A 19,671-nucleotide genomic window follows, 5' to 3' on the forward strand; every position below is an offset into this window, starting at 1 on the left:
CTCTCTGTAAAAAATCAATAAAATATATTTTTTTAAAAAAAGTAGAATGGGTTGAGAACAGACTGACAGCTGTCAGAGGGGAGGCTGGGTGTACAAAGTGAAGTGGTTAAGCAAAGAAAAAACAACAACCTCATAGACACAGACAACAGTGTGGTGGTTACCAGAGGGAAAGGGGGTGGGGAGAGGTAGGAGAGGGCCAAGGGGGGATAAACTGTGATGGGAGACTTGTTTGGGTGGTGAACACACAATACAATATACAGATGATGTTTTATAGAATTGTGCACCGGAAACCTATGTAATTTTATTAACCAATGCCACCCCGATAAATTCAGTTAAAAAATTAGGGTCTATGTCTTGATACGGGGAGTTGCAAGGTTCTAGAACTGCATGTGGGGTGGAAGATGTGTGGCACTGTGTCACATATGCAGTCCCACAGTCTTCTTGACTGCCCCCTCCCAGTCCCAGCTGTGTCAGGACACTCGGTGGGCTCCTGTCTTGCCCCGACCCCTGACATTCCAGCCTTACGCCATTCCAAGGAAGTCCCGCCCGTGGCCTGCTGCTTCCCTGCCTCCCTGGACACAGAGAACTGCACCCCATTGCTCAACCTACCACCCTTTCCATGGGGCCATTCCACTCTGCCAGACCGAAGGCCTCTCCTCCTGACTCAGAGCAAGTCTCTGCTCCTGAGGACGTTGTGGCCCACAAGCCTGAGCTCAAATCTGTGTGGTCTTGGCAAGTGCCTCACCCTCTCTGGGCCCCGCTTGTATCACCTGCGAAAAGGGCACAAAGTCCCCCACCCCTCAGGGTTGGTGGGAGGAAGGGGGAAGGCCATCCTGATAGAAGGGCGCTGAGAGCCCAGGCTGGTGGGGGTAGGAGGGGGCAGCAAGTGGCTGTCACCAGGAGCCACAGGAGTTGCCTGATGGAGACCCCTGGTTCGTGGCCAGTGTCCACATGAGCTTAGTTCCAGGACCTCAAGCCAAGGTTGACGTGGAAGAGCCAGGCCAGGGGCCTGCAGCCCTGAACTCTCACCCCTACCAGAGTCCATGTACTCCTGGGTCACCATGAACTTGGCTTTGCACATGTGGACACCCAAACCAACTGTCAATTCCCTTCATTTTTTTCCCCCCCAAATAATTTTCCTTTCCATTGTCACAGAAAACAAACATGCCTGAAGGAAGTGGACACCTTCCTGAACATCGTGTTTTCTCATCTCCTAGTGGGCTGAGAGAGGCAGAGAGCTGCCCAAGGCCACACAGCCTTGGAAGCAGCAGGGCCAGGACTCAAACTCCCAACCACCTGGCATGGGAGGAGGGCAAACACAGCTTGAGAAACACCTGTTGCAAGACTAGCCGTGCAAATGCTTGGACAAATGCTTCTGTTCTGTGCCTGTTTCCACATCTGAAACGGGATAATCACCAAGTGAGCAGTGGGCTCACACCTCATTTCCTGGGTCTTCAGGCTTCATAAGCCTTCCCAACCCCTGGCTCCCTCCTTTCTTAGCAACAGAACCACATCTCCAGGCGGACACACAGCAGCAGCGGAAAGGCTGCATTTCTCAGTCCTAAGCAGCTGGTGTGACCATTCGACTGCATCGTGGCCAGCAGCACAGAGAGTGAAGTGTCAGTTTCCACAGAGGGTCTCTAAGGGTTGGGGTGGGGTGGTGCCTCCTTGTTGACAGCTGGGAATATGGAATGAATAGATGGAGCTCCTGCAACCGCCGTGGGCGGGGAGGTGTACTCCTGCCCTCTGAGGCACCAACTCCAGACTCTGACATGACAGATATGAACTCACGTCTAACTTAAGTCAGAATTATCAAACTATAGCATCATATTTTTCTCATTTTCCAGTTCTAAGACTATTAAGGAAAAGGGGTGGGGGGAGAGGGACTTCCAAAATGATGGAGTGAGGATCTTGGCAAATCCCACCCCTGACAGCATCAACAATGAAACTATACAGTGTTGTCAAAAACAACCATATCAGGATTCTGGAGGTTTATCAAAGGCATTTGACAAATTAAGCATTTATTCAAGAAAACGGAAAGAGTGACAGAGCAGAGGAGACTGTATTTTTTGCCTGGGGTTGTCTCCCCTACTTTCCCACCTGGGCCTCCCAGCTTCTTCCCACTGCCATGAAAACCCCTGCTGGAGGAGGCTGACTTGATTTGGAGCTGAGTAGGAAAGCCTCAGGCCCTGGGGACTGGAAGCAGCAGGGATCTCAGAGTAGAAGGACTGGGCAGGGCTGAGGCGGTCTCCTAACTTGCTTAAGTGGGGATCCTGGTTTCCACAGATTGATAAAGTCAGACAGGAAGTCCAGGGAATGAGACAGCCTCAGTTGGCCCCACACATCCCGAGGGGCCGCACGCATGCTTGGGAGAGCTGGAGAGAGCCCTGTCAACCCACAAATCTATGCAGCTTGCTCACAGGGCAAAACTTCCTATGCAAGACAGATGGGCAGGGAGCAAAGGTCTGACTTGCAAAATGCCTGAGCCCAGGCCACTGGCACAGGGCCTCACTGACTCCGGTGTTTGAGAACCACCTGAGCCATCACAAGCTGACCTCAAAACTAGGCTGACCTGGTGTAGCTCTGAGAGGAAGCCAGATTAAAATTAAAGAATTAAAAACAAACAAACAAACAAAAAAGAAAGCCCTAACCGGTTTGACTCAGTGGATGGAGCGTTGGCCTGCGGACTGAAGGGTCCCAGGTTCGATTCCGGTGAAGGGCATGTACCTTGGTTGCAGGCACACCTCCAGTAGGTGTGCAGGAGGCAGCTGATCGATGTTTCTAACTCTCTATCCCTTTCCCTTCCTCTCTGTAAAAAATCAATAAAATGTATTTTTTTAAAAAGAAAAAAGAGCTGAGCAGCTATTAGCTGCTGCACACTGTTGGGGAGACATAAACTAGTTAGTTCAGCAACGACTAAGCAAACAATAAAACCAAACACAACGCTCCTTGGAGGAATTGGAATTCAGAGTTGTGACAACCTATTTTTTAAACGTTGACTTTTAGCCCTGGCTGCGTAGCTCAGCTGGTTAGAGCGTTATCCTGATATGCCACGGTTTCAAGGTTCAATCCTCAGTCAGGGCACATACAAGAAAAATAAAAAAATCAATAAATAAAAAATAAAATAAAATGCCCACTTTTGAACAACAAATTCCAAGACATGCAAAGAAACAGGAAAGTGTGACCTACACTGAGGACAAGAGCAGCCAATGAACCTTTCTCTGTGGGGGTCCGGATGGTGGACTTGGAAGCTCTGACCGCTTTGTCTGGCACCTGCCTGTTCATGTGACCACCTCCCTGATCCCACCTTGGCTGCAGGTAGGGCAGGGACCATGCTGCTTGCTTCCTGTGACAGGGCAGGCTTGAACAAGTGGTGGGAATGACAGTGGCAGGGCCAAGAGCCTGAGCTTGTCCTTAGATGGTGTGAGGTCGGCCTCAGTATCCACCGTGAGAGGCTACCCGGGAGCTGGTGCCAGGAGGACATGAGGCTCCACACAGGCTGCCAGGCTTCACTGCCAATGCGCCAGGAGCAGGAACGAGTCCACCAGAAGAAGGCAAAGGGATGAGTTTTGCTGTTGGTTTAATTTATTACTGTTTGACATCCAGTGACACTGACATACCCCCGCCGGGCCTGCGGACCCCGGGCCCCAGCGAGCGTGACCTGTCCAATAAAATACAGTACAAGGAGTGGACGGCTACACACATGCATCCACGGCTTAAACTACAGTGATTCCAAACTGCGGCCGCAACAGTACTGCCAGGAAAGGAAAAGAAAAACAGGTGTCGTGTGTTCCCCGATTCATAATTCTTTGTCATTTTAAACAGTTAATGCCGTTAACAAACGCTACTGATGCCAGGACAGGACCAGACACAAACAGCCCTACATCTTCTCTGCCGTATAAATATGGAAGATTTTTGTGTATACAGTTATACCCCACGTCTGAAACTACATCTGCTGCTACCCGTTACTGCTAAGAGCTACACCGCCTCGGCTCCGGGACGAGGGGCTTGGGGCCGAGACTCTGGAATGTCCGGATTCAGTCTTCCTCGCTGCCACTTCCTGAGCGGTCCTGGAGGGGGACAGGAGAAGAGAGCATGAGTCATCTGCATCCCGGAGGGGACCCCGAGACTGAAACACTGGCGGAGGCAAGGGAACTGCTTTTCCTGGGTGTGTGTGAGCAGCACAGGCCCTGTGAGGCTGGAGGTGGAGCGGTCTCTGGCCTCAGCCCCTTCTGCCACGCCATCTGTCGCCTGAGGACTGGCCCCCGTACCCATACTGACTCTTCCTTGGAATCTGGGAGTCTCACCAGGCCCTCCCTGCTTCATCCCACTGCTGTTTGCCCCATCCCTGTGCCCCTGCCCTTGCATTTCAAAACCACCGTGGCTGTTCCTAACCATGAAAGATCTTTGCTCTTCTGTTTAAACATTTTGAGCAGCTTGGCAAGAGCCATAAAATGCCCTGCTGGGTCTGGACTGGGCAGGTGGGGCATTCTTATAGCCCAGACCTCCTCTCCTGAAGCACGGGCACCCCTCCTTGTGTTCAAGGCAGAACGACACCCTCATAAGGTCATATACGTCTTCCGTCAGATTTATTGCAAGGTACTTAGTTTTGCTATTATTACTGCAAATGGCTATAGAAGAAGAGCAACACTAAAATGTGCCTACTGAGCTTGGCCAGGAGCCTGGCCCCATAGTCCAGCCCACCTCTCTGCTTTGCAGAAGCGGAAACGGAGGCTCGGAAGTGAAGTGAACTAACTGCCCAGGCCCCACAGCAGGGAAGGGCCAGGTGTCTGGACTGGGACCAGGAGGCAAAGCTTGTTTAGACCAGCATGTGGGTCTGCTCCCGCTCCCCATATCCTCAAAACCGTCCTCTGTGGGCTTGACGAGCCTGCAGCTTCTCCCAGTGTGTGGGGACCACAGCCTGCCACAGGGGACATGCATCAGCCCCACTCATGGTTTTTGCTCCATATCCTTTGGTAACTGTGGAGCCAGGTATTTTTTAACGCACTAGCGTTGTTAGGAAATCCTCCCAGGCTGGCCAGAACAGAGCCCGAGCGGAGAGACCAGGCACATGGGGTAAGGACACGGTGACAGCTGTGGCTGGATGGCCAGGCAGTGTCTGCTTGGGATGGCCAGGCAGTGTCTGCTTGGGAAGGCTGAGGGGACAGGGACGCTACAGGGGTATCTCGAATCCCAGTGTCTCCTGCCCCTGAGCTCAAAAAAGACCTAGCCTCACTGGGCCATGGCAGGACAGCCCTGGGGTCCCTGGCAGGAGCTGTGCAGGCTCCTGCAGTGGGAACAGAACGGGATCCCACCCTGTCCCCAGATGCCCACTGGTGCAGAGGACTGGTTCTACCGTCACATGGACTTGGGCTTCAGTTACATGTCACAGAACGATGAGCCGCAGTTTCCCCATCTGTGGAGTGGGGATGTGAGAGCCTAACAGGTGTACCAGTTAATAATGCGGATCTTATAATCAGAAAACACGGTAATTTCAAGAGAAACATCAAAAGTGCTTTATTCAAAGTAATGTCCATCGCTAGCTACACATTTCCCCCATCTTCCAGGTAATTTGTGGGTACCGTTCCAATAGAACTTTTCTTGTTTTGAGGCAAACCATACAAGGACCCAATTCTCCACTTCTTTGTACATTTTGAAGTGCTGCTCAGAAAGTGCGTGTGCCGTTGATCGGAACAAGTGGTAATGTGAAGGAGCAAGGTCTGGTGAATACAGCGGGTGGGTTAATACTGCCCAGGCAAGATCCTTTAACGTGTCTTTAACTGGTTTTGAAGTGTGTGACGGTGCGTTATCATGAAGCAAAATTACTTTGCTGTGTCTTCTGGCCCGTTCTGGTCGTTTTACAATCAAAGCGTCGTTCAAATTGACTATTTGTTGTCAGCAGCGATCAGTATTAAGTTTCACCTGGTTTTAGAAGCTCATAATACACCACACCTTCCTGATCCCACCAAACGCAGAGCACCGTCTTCTTTCCGAAGCGAACTGGCCTTGCAGTTGATGTTGATGGTTGACCTGGATCAACCCATGATTTTATGCGTTTGGGAGTCTCAAAATAAATCCACTTTTCATCACCAGTCACAATTTGATGCAAAAATACTTTCTTTCATGCTGTTGAGGCAACATTTTACTAATGACTTTTCGGTTTTCCATTTGTCTTTTGTTCAGCTGATGTGGCACCCATTCTCCTTTCTTTGAAATCTTTCCCATTGCTTGTAAACGATTGGAAAATTGTTTGCTGAGCAGCGTTTAATCTTTCTGCAAGTTGTTTTTGAGTTTGACACGCATCTTCATCCAGTAATGCTTGTAATTGTTGGTCTTCAAACTTTTTTAGTTGACCTGGATGTTCTTTGTCTTTCACATCAAAACCATCACTTTTTAAGCGTTTAAACCGGCGCTCACAAGTATCTTGAGATGGAGCATGTTCACCATAAGCTTCCCGAAGTATACGATAACTTTCAGCAGCACTTTTCTTCAAAATAAAGTAATGAATTAAAACTTCCCTCAAATAGCCGAACCGGTTTGGCTCAGTGGATAGAGCATCGGCCTGCGGACTGAAGGGTCCCAGGTTCGATTCCGGTCAAGGGCATGTACCTTGGTTGTGGGCACATCCCCAGTGGGGAGCGTGCAGGAGGCAACTGATCAATCTCTCTTATCGATGTTCCTAACTCTATATCCCTCTCCCTTCTTCTCTGTAAAAAATCAATAAAATATAAAAAAAACTTCCCGCAAATAATTTTTTTTTGCATGAAATTCGACATTTTTAAAAATATATATATTTTATTGATTTTTTACAGAGAGGAAAGGAGAGGGATAGAGAGTTAGAAACATCGATGAGAGAGAAACATCGATCACCTGCCTCCTGCACACCCCCCACTGGGGACGTGTCCGCAACCAAGGTTCATGCCCTTGGCCAGAATCGAACCTGGGACCTTTCAGTCCGCAGGCCGACGCTCTATCTACTGAGCCAAACCAGTTAGGGCAAATTCGACATTTTTAAGTGTAAAAGTATATCTGATGATAACACCTTCAGCAAATTTGACATATGAAGTTTTGAAGCTTGATGTCAATACAACAAAATAGCACACATATCAAATTGCATATATATCAATATATGTGTAACTCCATCTATTGAAAAAAATCCGCATTATTAACCGATACACCTGGTAAGGGTCCAGGAGCTGGCATGGGGATGGACTTCCAATGACCCAACTGCCACTGGACCTCCCGCCCGTCCCAGGGCCTTGGGGCTTACCTCTTCCTGCTCCTCCTCACTGTCATCGTCACTCACCACCGGCTTGGCCCGGGACCCACGGCTTGGCCGCCGCCGGCCCCCCTTCAGCCGATCCTGTGCCTTCTCCTTCCGGCCCAGCTTGATCTTCACTTTAACTGAGCGGGCTGGGGTGGGATCGAAAAGGGGGGCAAAAACATGAGCTCAGGGGAGCATGGCACCTCCTGAGTTGGGGGCACCTGGGAGCTGGGCAGGCTGTGAATGGACAGGGCATGAGACCTCTGGTTCTCTCAGGTGGGCATGAACCCTGTGATCCTGACTATCCCGGGAAGCCACAACCACCCACCCAGACACCCCAGGACTCACACTCAGACTCCGAGCCTTCCTCCTCGCCCTCCTCCTCCTCCTCACTCTCCTCGCCTTCACTGTCATCCTCTTTCTCTATTTTCTGCCGTACGCTGGTGAAAACGGACTGCAGGACAATGGAGTCTTCGTAGATCTGGACAGAAACATGCAGGTATTGAGAGGACTGGGGGCCAATGGAGGGGGAGCTCTGGCCAGATTGGCCCATGTGGGACAGAGGGACATCTCAACTGTCCTTTCCCAATCAGTGCCCAAGAGAACATCAGGATTATGAAATGGCTCCAGACAAAAGGTCAGGTGTGTTAGTTTAGAAACAGCTGAAGGTAGAAAAAGCAACACACAAAAATCTCCCCCCAAAACAAAGAAACAGCTGAAGGATTCTCCCCCAGAATCACAGTGAGCACCTTTAAAGGCTCTGAGATCTGCAGTAACCAGAAATGCACATCCCTCATTTTCCCCAAATTTATGACTGTAAAACCTTTTCCAGGAGGCCCCTATCCCAAACACACTTGGCAAAACTTTGCTACATTGAGACTGTGTGTTAATTTCATCATAGGAAAGGAAACATCCATAAGATTCCTTTCAAGAGGGTTCCCTAGTGAATTAAAAATAAAATTCCAAGATAAACAGGAGTTGTTCACAGGACCACCTGGATGGATGGGACTGAGTCTCCTTTCTCTATTTTACTTGCCTTTATTTTCTGCCCTTTTCTTCAGTCATGAACACATACTGCTTTTGTAATTAGTAAAATATTCCCAGTTGTTGGGAATTATTTTTACACCAGTCAATTCAAAATGGAGCGAGGGGCATGGTAGTTTGGGGCCCAGCTATGAAGGTGGCAAAGGCTGGGAAGGGACGCCTCCTCACCAGGGAGCCTTCCAGGTTGAAGGTCTGCGCATTCTGGCACAGCAGCATGACGTCCTTCTCCAAGTCGTTGAGGCTGCGGTACTTGTGGTTGCGGATGCGCTCCTGCGGGAGACCAGAGAACAGCCTGACCGCAGGGCTCCACCTTGTGCCTGGGGACCCGGGGCTGGGAGTCCCTCTGCTTAGCAAGGTCACAGCCGAGTCTCAGAATCCTCTCTGTAGACTCAGAAGCTCAGACCCACTGAACACAAGAGCCACATGATTGAGGCCTGAAGTCTGGGTAACCCGGCAGGAGTCTGAACACTGGTGGCCTGATGACACGTCCTTGGGACACGAGAACCCCGAGACAACGATCGGGTCTCTAGCCAGGGGGCCGAGGTCCTGGGTCAGTGAGAGAGCCCCCCGCCCACGCGGGGGTTACCTTAATCTTCTTGAAGTCCACGGGCTTGCGGATGAGCTCGTAGTACTCAGGCAGCTCCTTGCGGGAGGGCAGCTGGATGAACACCTCGCTGAGCTGACGTCCACTACTACTGTAAGGGAGCAGAACGGACATTACTCACAGGCCCTGGCAACTGGGGGAACCCCACCCCCCTTCATGGTTTGATGACAGAGAGGTTGAGAAAGTCAAAGCCGGCTTAGGAGTTATTTCCTGTACCTGTGCTGTCTTGAGAGCTCTGGAACATTCCTGAGCGGCAACCATGCATGGAGAGGCCAGGGATGTATTTCCATCCAGGCTCTGAGCTCACCCAACTTCCCCGACCCCCTCAGCCCTCGTGCCACACCAAGCCAGCCTCAGCACTGGACAGATCACGATTATGCACGAGGCAAGTATCAGTGTGCTTGGTGCTGGGAGCACTGAGCACCAGCACTTGCAGAGAGGTGACCGTCTGCAAACACGTTGTGTCTCCTGCAGGCAGCACTTAGGGGCAGTGACCTTCAGAGAAGCTGGCAAAAACCCAGAAGAAAGATGCCCCCCAGCAAGATGCTAACGAAAGATAAAACCTGCAGGCAGCACTTAGGGGCAGTGACCTTCAGAGAAGCTGGCAAAAACCCAGAAGAAAGATGCCCCCCAGCAAGATGCTAACGAAAGATAAAAGCTGTTTTCTAGCCCTTTCCTCGGCTTCCTTGTTCCCCACAGGGAGCTGAGGAAAGATGTGGCTTGTGTACCCGTGAGAGATGACCCGGCCTCCTGCACCCACTCCTGGGTCTCACTCGTGGAGAAACCTGTGCAGCAGGCCAGCAGGTTGCGCCACACCTGAGCCTGGCTCTGTACTAGGGACAGCAGCTCGGATGAGACATCATCCCGGGGAGGGAGTGAACAGGGGCTGGATTCAGGCCTGAAGGACCAAGGGAGACGACAATGCCGCCCGTGTCAGTCCCCCTGCTGTTCAGCCAGCCTGCAGATGGCGGTTCTGCCTCCAGGAACCTAACGTGCCCCAGGGGTTCCGTCCTGCTGGGGCTCCAAAACAGTCAGCAGAGGAGTTGGTGACCTGGTGACCACCTTGCTCTCCAAGCCTCTCTCCCCACCCAGGCGCCCACATTCCAGCTGTGCTTTTATCCAGGTCCTGCTGTCAGAACATCTGACCCCCTCTGCTGCCCCAGCTCCTTCTGGCTGCTTCACCACTCGGGCTTTTCAGTCACAACAGAGACCGTGGATTCGGGCCCAGAGCTGCCCGGGGGCTGAGCCCCTTTGGCTCAACTGCTTTCCTTTTCTTTTCAACAGAATTCTCAAAGGACAGAGCAGGCTGCCCACTCCATCCCAACGCTTGCCCCCACTCCTGTTTTTGTTTACTATTCTGGAAGACAGTAGTGACAACACAACTGCCCTTAGGGTTTTGTTGCTGGATGCCCCAATTTCATAATGGCCTTCAGGAGCAGCCTGGCCAGCACCACCTCCCCGAGGCTGTTCCCGGTGGGATCCCTGGAAGCCTTTGTTCATCTGGGGTTTCTGTGCATCAGGAGGGCCCTGGCCTGGAAGACGGGCTGGAACCCGGGACCTGCACCTTACTTGCCCTGGACAACTGCCTTCACTTGCTGTGGGCCAGACACACTTTAACACGGGTTCTCATCACACTGTTATATCAACTGTAGTGATGAAGGAATTAAGGCAAAAGTTCAGCCTGCCTGGCACGACACAGCCCACCTCGGGCCTTGCCTTCCTCCCAGTGTTACGTGAGGACACCAGTCAGTGGCCGCCTCCCGCTTTCTTTCCTGCCCTGTGCAGGGTCCAGGTGTCACACCAGGTGTGAGGGAGGGCACACCCCCTCCAGGCTGACCTTCCCAGCCAGGGAGCTCCTCCCTGACACAGGCTTCCTTTCTCTCACGAACAGGCGGGTGGGTGGTTTGGCAACAAGCAACTGCAATTCATTTATGTCAACTCCAAAACTGAGAACAGGTAACAAAACACGCAAAGAGCCCTCCTTTCTCACGGCAGTGTCATCCCACACTTTGGCACGACGTTGGGGAGCATTGCATTTTACACTCTGACCCAGGACTCTCACCCACACGTGTAAAATAACAAGTTCTGTGGGGCATTAGTCTCCCTTACAAAGTGCAACGGACTCCGATTTCTACTCTATCTCACTGAGAAAGGCCAGGTGGGACCCACAAAATTCACTTCACAGCCCACTAATGGGCACAGACTTCCAGCTTGAAAAGCCCTGCGTGCAGTGCCAGGGCCAGTGGAGCCTGGCCACACGCCCTGTCACCCGTGAAATCCATGCAGGTAGCCGGCCTTAGGGGTGTGTGTGGCCCTCCAGAGGAGGAACTCTAGTGCTGTAATAGAGCAGAAAGTTTCATAGCAAAACCCCCTCTCCTCTGCACCCTAAGAAATTGTTTAAGAGCAAAGAAACAGGGCCTCCTCTTATAAACCTTTGGGGGAATTGAGTCTTTGAGGAATAAAGGCCCACCTGCCACCAGCCCTTCTCAGCTGTAATGAGCTCTGAGTGCAGATAGCCTTGACCTGGGTGTACACAAGGAGGGAGAGGGTGCCAGGATCACAGGGTCTTTTAAAACTGTCCTCTCTCAGACAGCCAAGGCTTCTTGGAAAGCCACTGATTTAAGATTTTAATTGCTCAGAAGACCCTTAGAGAGTCAGTCCACTAAACCCCAAGCCATTGGCTTGAGATCAAGAGCCATCCAGATTGGCTCAATAACCCCCCTCATCTCTCTTAAAAAAAAAATAAATTGTTAATTTCAGAGGAGAGTGATAAAACATCAATGATGAGATGCCTCCTGCACACCCCACATTGGGGATAGAGCCCACAACTTGGGCATGTGCCCTGACCAGGAATTGAACCAGTGACCTCCTGGCTCATAGTTGATGTTCAACCATTGAGCCATACCGGCCGGGCCCTCCTCATCTCTTTATTTACACCTCCTGTAAATAAATCCCAAAGTCCTTCTGACAGCCGCACAGTCCTCCAGGATGGACTACCCATGGCCTCTGATGTCGCGTCCATCTCTACCTCCTCACACCCACGTCAGGGCCCACGTCACTGCTCTCCTAAGAAACCCAGGATCCTGCCCTCACCGCAGCATAAATGTCACCTTCTCCTGAGAGTGCTCTGACCTCTGTCCACCTTGCCCTCAGACCTCTTAATAAAAAAGGAGGCGTGAGCTGTAAGACAAAGGACACATCTTCAGCACTTGGCTCCCTGAGGTGCCCAAGGGTCCTGGGAGCCTCCCTGACCTTTGACACTGACAGAGCTTGGCTTTTTCTTGAACTTGATGTTACAGGATCACACAGGGTGAGCCCCCCAGGCCTGGCAGTGCCCCTCACCGTCATCCATGAGATTTATCCATTGGCGTGTGTAGCAGTTCACTGTTTGGTAACTGCCTTGTGCTCCAGAGCAGGCACCCCCATGGTCCACTTGTCTATCTGCTGTTGCGGGGCACCAGGCTGTGTCTGCTTTGGGATATTATATAAAACAAGTGACTGTGGACACTTGTGTCTGACTTTTTGGCTCGCATCTCTTGGGAATTTACCTGGGGGCAGAAGTGCTAGGCCACGGGGCAGAGGACATCCAGCTTCGGTAGCTACTGAGCCCGTGTCCACTCCTCCAGCAGCAGGTGAGCGTCCTGGTTCTGTGCAGCTGCATTTGCTCCTGTCGCTCTTCCTCGATGTGGGTGGTCTACGTCCTGCTGTGCATTATCGCTTTGTGGTTTTAATTCACATTTCCACCTTTTCACAGGTGCACTGGGGTCTGACAGCCTGTCAGGCACACCTGTTCATGTCTTTGCTTCCCCTGGGAGTGCTCTGTTGGACATATTTATTGCAAACCCCTTCTCCAATCTATGGTGTGTCTTCTTACTCCCTGGATGGTCTTTTGGTGAATAGATACTAGTGTTAATCAAAGTCTAATTTATCAGTATTTCCTCTTATAACTGGTGTTTCTCCTACCCTGTTAGAGAAATCTTTGCCTACTCCCAGGTCACAAAGATATTGCATTTTCTTCTTGGATATTTTCACCTATTTACATGATTGGATATAAGGCCAGTTGCCCTGGTTAGTTTCTGTCCATAGAAGTTACCATTCATCCCACCACACCCAGAACATGAGTCAAGAGGGCAGAGACCTTGCCTGTTTTATTCACTACTCTGTCTGTGGCACCTGGAACAAAGCCTAGTATGCAGCAGGTCCTCAATAAACATTTGATGAATGGAGGAAGAGAGAGTGCAGGGTGAAAGTCTCAGGGTTACAGGGCAGGGCTTGAACATGGGTCTCACGAAGGTCACCTCTAACCAGGGTGCCTCACCACCCCCAACCCCGTGCGGTCATTTATATACCATCCTGCTATAGAAAAGACTCTGGAAGCAACTACCAGGAGTCCCACTGCAGAGTACACCGCAACAGCCTCCTACTTGTGAGACTTGCTCTGAAAAAGCTGCTGCAGACAGAGTTGTTTGGAATTCCATCCCCAGCCCTGCCCCATGTCTGGCAGTCCTGGCAGGGGTGGGATGGAAATGAAGGAGTCTGGAAGAACCATGAAGCTGTCAGGATCAGCCTCCCATGGCCCTAATGCCTTTAGCTCAGGTTGTCACTGGTTTGGCAACAGCAACCATGCCTGTTGCTGACAATCCATATGATGATGAGAAAAATGATGATGTTATTCTACCTCTAGATGTCAGCTCCCAGACCAGGGACTTCCCTCAACCTCGTCACTGCCCAGTCCCCATCACTACAACAGGGACATGATACGCAGGAGGTGCTCAGAGAGACCAAAGCCTTGTCTAATTTTACAAGCCCTTCTCCTTGGAGCTTGAATAGCCTTGGTGGGACCCTTATTATTTAACCTGCACAGTGTTTGCCTCTCTGTGGAAAAGTGCTCTCCCCTACACTAACTTGGGGTTCTGGTGGGGCTGACTATCATCAAGCAGGACCACAGCACCAGCCAGCCAATCAGTCCTTTTCTGGGATTTTCTACCACCAGCTGGGGAAGCAGCAGTCGCCTGTGGTAGCCATGGTTCAGCCATGAGAACCGTGGGAGGAGAGAGGTGACTGACGACTCTAGATCCCAAGAACTAGTCTTCACTAACTCCCCCATGGCCTCCAGGCCAAAAACATTCTGACTCTGCCTTAAGGCTTAGACATGCAGAAGCCAAAAGTCTGAACTGACACATCCCTTTGAGTATATTATTTGGTTTATCCTTAAAATAAAATTATAACTTCTGGAAGAGGAACAAAGAATCAGAAGAGAATATCAGAGCCCTGAAAATACAGAACCATGGACTTTCAGTATCTAAGGGAACATCTATCAGTACCCTTCGCTAAACAGATGGAAAAAACCAGAGAGGCTATGAAAGATGGCTACAGACACACACAGAAAATTGGTGGCAGGCAGGACTTGAGAAGAAGTCCCCTAGGCTAAGTCAGCCACTCTACCTCCTATATCATACCCCACTCTATATCAAGGGTCAGCAACCCTTTTCTGTTAATAGTCACTGTAAATATTTTAGGCTTCCTGGGCCATACCATATCTGTCACAATTACTCAATTGGCCATTGTTGCACAAAAGCAGCCACAGACTTTACAGGCGAATGGGCTCTGACTGTGTTCCAATAAAACTTTATTTATAAACAATGAAATCTGAATTTCACATCATGAGATAGTAGTCTTTTAATTTTCTCAAAATCGTCTAAAAAACACCACCATTCTTTTTTTTTTTTTTTTTTTTTTTTTTTTTTTTTTTTTTTTTTTTTTTTTAAATATATTTTATTGATTTTTTACAGAGAGGAAGGGAGAGAGAGATAGAGAGCCAGAAACATCGATGAGAGAGAAACATCGATCAGCTGCCTCCTGCACATCCCCCACTGGGGATATGCCCGCAACCCAGGCACATGCCCCCGACCGGAATCGAACCCGGGACCCTTCAGTCCGCAAGCCGACGCTCTATCCACTGAGCCAAACCGGTTTCGGCAAAAAACACCACCATTCTTAATCCACAAGCTATCCATACACAGGTGGCAGGCCAGATTTTTTTTTTTAACCTTCACCCAAGGATATTTTTTTCCAAATGTTTTTAGAGAGGGGGGTGGAGGGACATCAATGTGAGAAGGACACACTGATTGGTTACTACTGCATGCACCCATACGGGGCAGGGATTGAAACCTGCAGCCCAAGTATGTGCCCTTGACCAGGAATAGAACCACTGAATCAAACTGGCCAGGGCAGATTTTTTTGTCTTTGCTGCTGATTTGCAGATTTGGTTTGCTGACCCCTGGTGTGAAACAACAAAGAATGTAACAGCAATGGTACCAGACTGCTTGGTGTCCTTACTTCCACATCCTCTGACAGGGCAGACATAAAAAAGTGATCAGAGCACTATCCCTTGCGCTCCCACGGTCTCAGGCAGGCACAAGCAATCGATTGAAGATGGTGCTCAAGATAGAAGTGGTTCCAGTCTGCCTGGAAGGACTCCCTCAGCCCTGCTCCCCTTCCTAGAGTCCAGTTCAGACAATGTTCCTATGCCATCTCTCAATGACACCTTCTAGATCATTTTCTATTTTGACTCTCAACCAGTGAACTGAGCCAAGAAAGGTCCTGGATATGAGCAACTCAGTATTTTCAAACCTGATTTAGCAAAGTATTTATGTGAAACAAATCTCAGAAGGTACTCGATAAACAAAGTTTGAAAACGAATTGATGAAACACATTAAAATGGAGTTAGTTGTACTAGTATAGAATTATTTCCTAGTCTTAATTTTTGGACACATTACCAAGTCAAGGATATCTTAAGGATTAGAAAAGTAAGAAGTCTGGGGCAGATGCACTTATTTACAAATATTTACTAAGAGCCTCTACCAGTTGAGCATCCATCCACCTTTAAAAGATCTATTTTGGTGTTAAATTTACAGCTTTGAGGTACAGAAAAAATTCTGACTAAGCATGAGTGAGAGGGAAATGATATTCACCAGTGAGAATGGTATGTAGGCTGCCCTGCATTCCGCACTCTTCCACTGCAGAGAGAGGGTGGGGGCTTTGTTGCAGGGTCCAAATGCCAAGGGCTACACGGGCTGTAGGTTCCGATGGTGATTGTCTATCGAGCTGATAGGTTCAAATGAGCCAACAACACGCCTGGGGGTGCATGTCTCAACCTAATTCAAATATAAATTCCAAATCTCATTTTTTAAAAATCCTGACTCCCCCTCCAAGTAACCCAAACTGGGAAACCACTTAGTTTGAAACCCGAATTTTGGAGGCAAGATCTGAGCTTTGGGAAAGACAGAAGGCCCGGGTCACAGAGCAAGCAGCAGAAGCTGGATCATAATCCAGAGGTGCTCCTAGGTGTGGCATGTGGGGCTGTGGGGCGAGTGTCACAGAGATCTGGTCTCAATGTGCGTCTCTCTGCCTATTTCCAAGTCCGCGGCACAAAAATTGAAGCCCCTGTGTGGGGTTATAGAGACCCCCAATGAGATAACATGGGCCAGGCATGCAACTCATGCTGGGCCCTTTTCTCAAGCAGGCTGCATTGTGCTGTGGCAGGCGCTCAGAAGACATTAGCTGTGGGTGACCAGGACAAAGAACAGAGTGCCCGTGACAGGTTTATGGCACTGCAGAGAGCATTTCTCAGAGGCCTGCGGAGGTAGTCATGTGAGTGCAGGGAGGCCCAAGGCCACTTTCTGCAGAGCTAGGGGACCATGGCCTTAAGAATTGTGCTTGAGCCTTAGCCGGTTTGGCTCAGTGGATAGAGCGTCAGCCTGTGGACTGAAAGGTCCCAGGTTCGATTCCAGTCAAGGGCATGTACCTTGGTTGCGGGCACATCCCCAGAAGGGGGTGTGCAGGAGGCACCTGATCGATGTTTCTCTCTCATCGATGTTTCTAACTCTCTATCCCTCTCCCCTCCTCTCTGTAAAAAATCAATAAAATATATTATTAAAAAAAATTGTGCTTGATTTTCTGAATTTATCCATGTCAGCAGCTTTGAATGCTGAGCAGGTAGGTCTATGGTAGAGAGGGAGGGCCTCAAGCTCCTTCTGGAGTGCCACGGACTGCAGGATCCCCACATTGGGAGCCGAGGGCAGTGGGGTCCTCTGGTCTATGCAGAGAATGGGTGGGGGGTGTCTGGGTCAGCAGAGGGGAAACTGCCGCTGCGGTACAGGGCTGACGGACCACTTCCACACCTACCTAGAGACCTCACACCCACTTTCTTCCTTCCCTCCAGCTATTTTTTCACCTTGGTTAACTTATATTTTTAACTAGTTTCACCTCAGAAGTTCAACATTTCTCAATTCATCTTTTTATCCAACTGTCTCTTGGCTTAATTTTAAATTTTACCCTCTTTTGTGATTTCTCACTTACTCGACCCCATCTTCGGACCTTTTTCCCCATCCTTTCCCCCCATTCATTTCATACCTCCTGTGTTACCTGTTTAGTATCTCCTATTGTCATGAACACCCCTTTTCTGTTTTCCTTGCATACAGAAGTAGCACAAGCTTAACAAAATGCACTGAGCACTTCAGAAGGTTCTCACCTGGACAGGACTCCATGGAGGCAGAAGGGGGTTGGGGGGGAATCAAGGTTCAACCTGTTCACCCAAATCTACTTATTTCCAGAGTCCAGGTATCTGTCCCTGTCCTGTTTGAAGCTTTATGTAATTCTAGTTTTAAGCCCCCTCTAAACCTGTTTTGTTTTGCGTGATAAACAGTCCAATAAACAAGGCAGGTGGAGCTTATTCCAGCGAATTCTATGGCAGGCTCAGAACCACAGCACTGCTCCACGGGCACCTGGCTAATCCTCCTGTGGCTCTGAGCCCCACTGGGCCCTCAGCCCAGCCTGCACCCACTCTCAGGCTGGCCCGGGGCTTGATGATGGGATCAGCACTTTTCTAAGACATCTCATTTCGGTGCCTCTCAGGTGAAACTCCCGGCGGGGTGCCGAGCAGATAGCGCTGACCCCAGACCTGGGCCCGCAGGCAGAGCCGCCTCCTCCTCTGGAGACATCCATTCTGGGCTGGGGCCTTCTCAGGGCTAGAGAACCCTGAGGCCTCCCTGCCCCCTCAGCGTACAGCTCCCACCCTCTGCCCTCTCCCCTCCAGGGGCCGGTCCTGAGGATCTTGGAGCCACCTGTAGTGACCTCTCCTAAGAATGCTTCAACCTGACAACCTGTCCTGGGCTTGTTAAGTTGTTGCAGTTTTTCTTGTAAATCAAGGCATAACCTTTCAACTCTGAAGAGTCACCTTCTTTTTGATTCTAACAATGGAGGTGCAGGGGCAAAGGGAAAGGCCTGCAGGCCCTGGGCAGTGCCCATTAGGTCCAGGCCTGGGCTGACGGGGGATCTGGCTGGGCCCTTCCTCACTCAGTGGTCTCTGAGTTGCATGCCTGGCCCATGTTATCTCATTGGGGGTCTCTATTACCCCACACAGGGGCTTCAATTTTTGTGCTGCGGACTTGGAAACAGGCAGAGACATGCACATTGAAACCAGATCTGTGACACTCGCCCCACAGCCCCTACAGCTACTGCGGCCTGGGGGTACACAAAAGGTTGTATGGGGCCCTCTGGGGCCTGCCTGCCGAGGCAGCACCTCAGCAAATGCACTTCTCCGGAAACTTTCCCAAGGCCCCCATGGTATCTGCACCCCTGCTAACTGGCTTCTGCAGATAGGCTTCTGAAGGATCAAGAAGCGAAGACACCAACTGGCAGCACTCACAGCCCCACGACTAAGAACCAACCTGACCCAGGAGCCTGACTTACTTGTATGTTTACATTTGAAGTGCAAACTCTTAGTTCCAACTTAATTCCTTAATTCAGATTTTGAGTTTGGCTGTTGACCAGTGGATTCTTTGATGCCATTTGAGATTTCTAATCATCAAGAAGGCACCTGTGACGCCCGGCACTCTGACTTGACCCCTGTGGGGGCCCCTCAGCTTCCTCTGGTCGGGGAAATCTGTGCACTCAGCCTCCAGGCTGCACACGCTGTCTCCTCTACCTGTGACAATCCTTCCCTCTCCCCTGGCGAGCTCCTGCTGTCCTCAGGCTCTGTTTATGAAGCATTTCTACCTGAGGCCATCTGTGCCAGCACAGGTCAAAGGCACAGTACTATACTCTTCAGGGGCCCTACTGCTCACAGTGCATTTTCACCACAACCCATTTGAGGCTGCTGTGGCTGTGAAGGCCAGACACCCACACAACTCCAGGAAGTGCCACTCACAGGGCGCATGGGGTCTTGGGAGGGAGGGGCAAGGCAGCCCTGAATCTGACACATGTGAAGGAAGCTAAGCTTACAAGACAGGACATTCCCTTCATATGGACAAGAATGTAAATACAAAGGGAGTATTATACAAGATTGCACTGGTATTTAAATATAACTGGGGCATCTTGAAACAAACAGTGAAAAGCAACATTTGGAGTGATGCCAGCTGACGGAAGGACATCCCCGCTCAGACATGCAGCAGAGGCAGAGCTGAGCCACTTCAGGGGAGTCACCGCAACAAGGTGCAACCCTGGCTCCCACCTGTGGTGCCTCTGGTCAGTAACAGCAGCACCACATCCTCCTGCTCCACAAGGCAGGCTCCTGACTCTGATTGCAAAAGCTGACATCGTCCTGATATCATTCTTTGGGGTCTAGCAAAAACCCAGTTGTAACCTCAGGCTCTAGATTGAACTCAAGTATAGAATTTAGCTAATTATAGGGTTCTAGAAAGCAATGGGAAAAAAAATCCAAAAGTTTCATTTTCTCTTTTGGAAAGGAGCAATTGAA

At 50.3% G+C, this 19,671-nt stretch overlaps 1 protein-coding gene across 1 annotated transcript in view; it reads right to left on the reverse strand.

Annotated features, from left to right (window-relative positions):
* Positions 1-1,986: 1,986 nt before the first annotated feature.
* Positions 1,987-19,671, reverse strand: part of SMARCA4 (SWI/SNF related BAF chromatin remodeling complex subunit ATPase 4) — a 98,408-nt gene continuing 80,723 nt past the window's right edge. Inside the window, exons 32-36 of the mRNA XM_081092083.1 lie at positions 8,895-9,003; positions 8,477-8,578; positions 7,613-7,745; positions 7,271-7,413; positions 1,987-4,070 (exon numbers count right to left, since the gene is read on the reverse strand). Coding sequence (XP_080948209.1) covers positions 4,038-4,070; positions 7,271-7,413; positions 7,613-7,745; positions 8,477-8,578; positions 8,895-9,003 — 520 coding nt within the window. The 3' untranslated portion in view covers positions 1,987-4,037. The remainder of the gene's footprint in view (positions 4,071-7,270; positions 7,414-7,612; positions 7,746-8,476; positions 8,579-8,894; positions 9,004-19,671) is intronic.

This window comes from Myotis nattereri (assembly GCF_964212035.1).
Source record: "Myotis nattereri genome assembly, chromosome: 5".
NCBI lineage: Eukaryota > Metazoa > Chordata > Mammalia > Chiroptera > Vespertilionidae > Myotis > Myotis nattereri.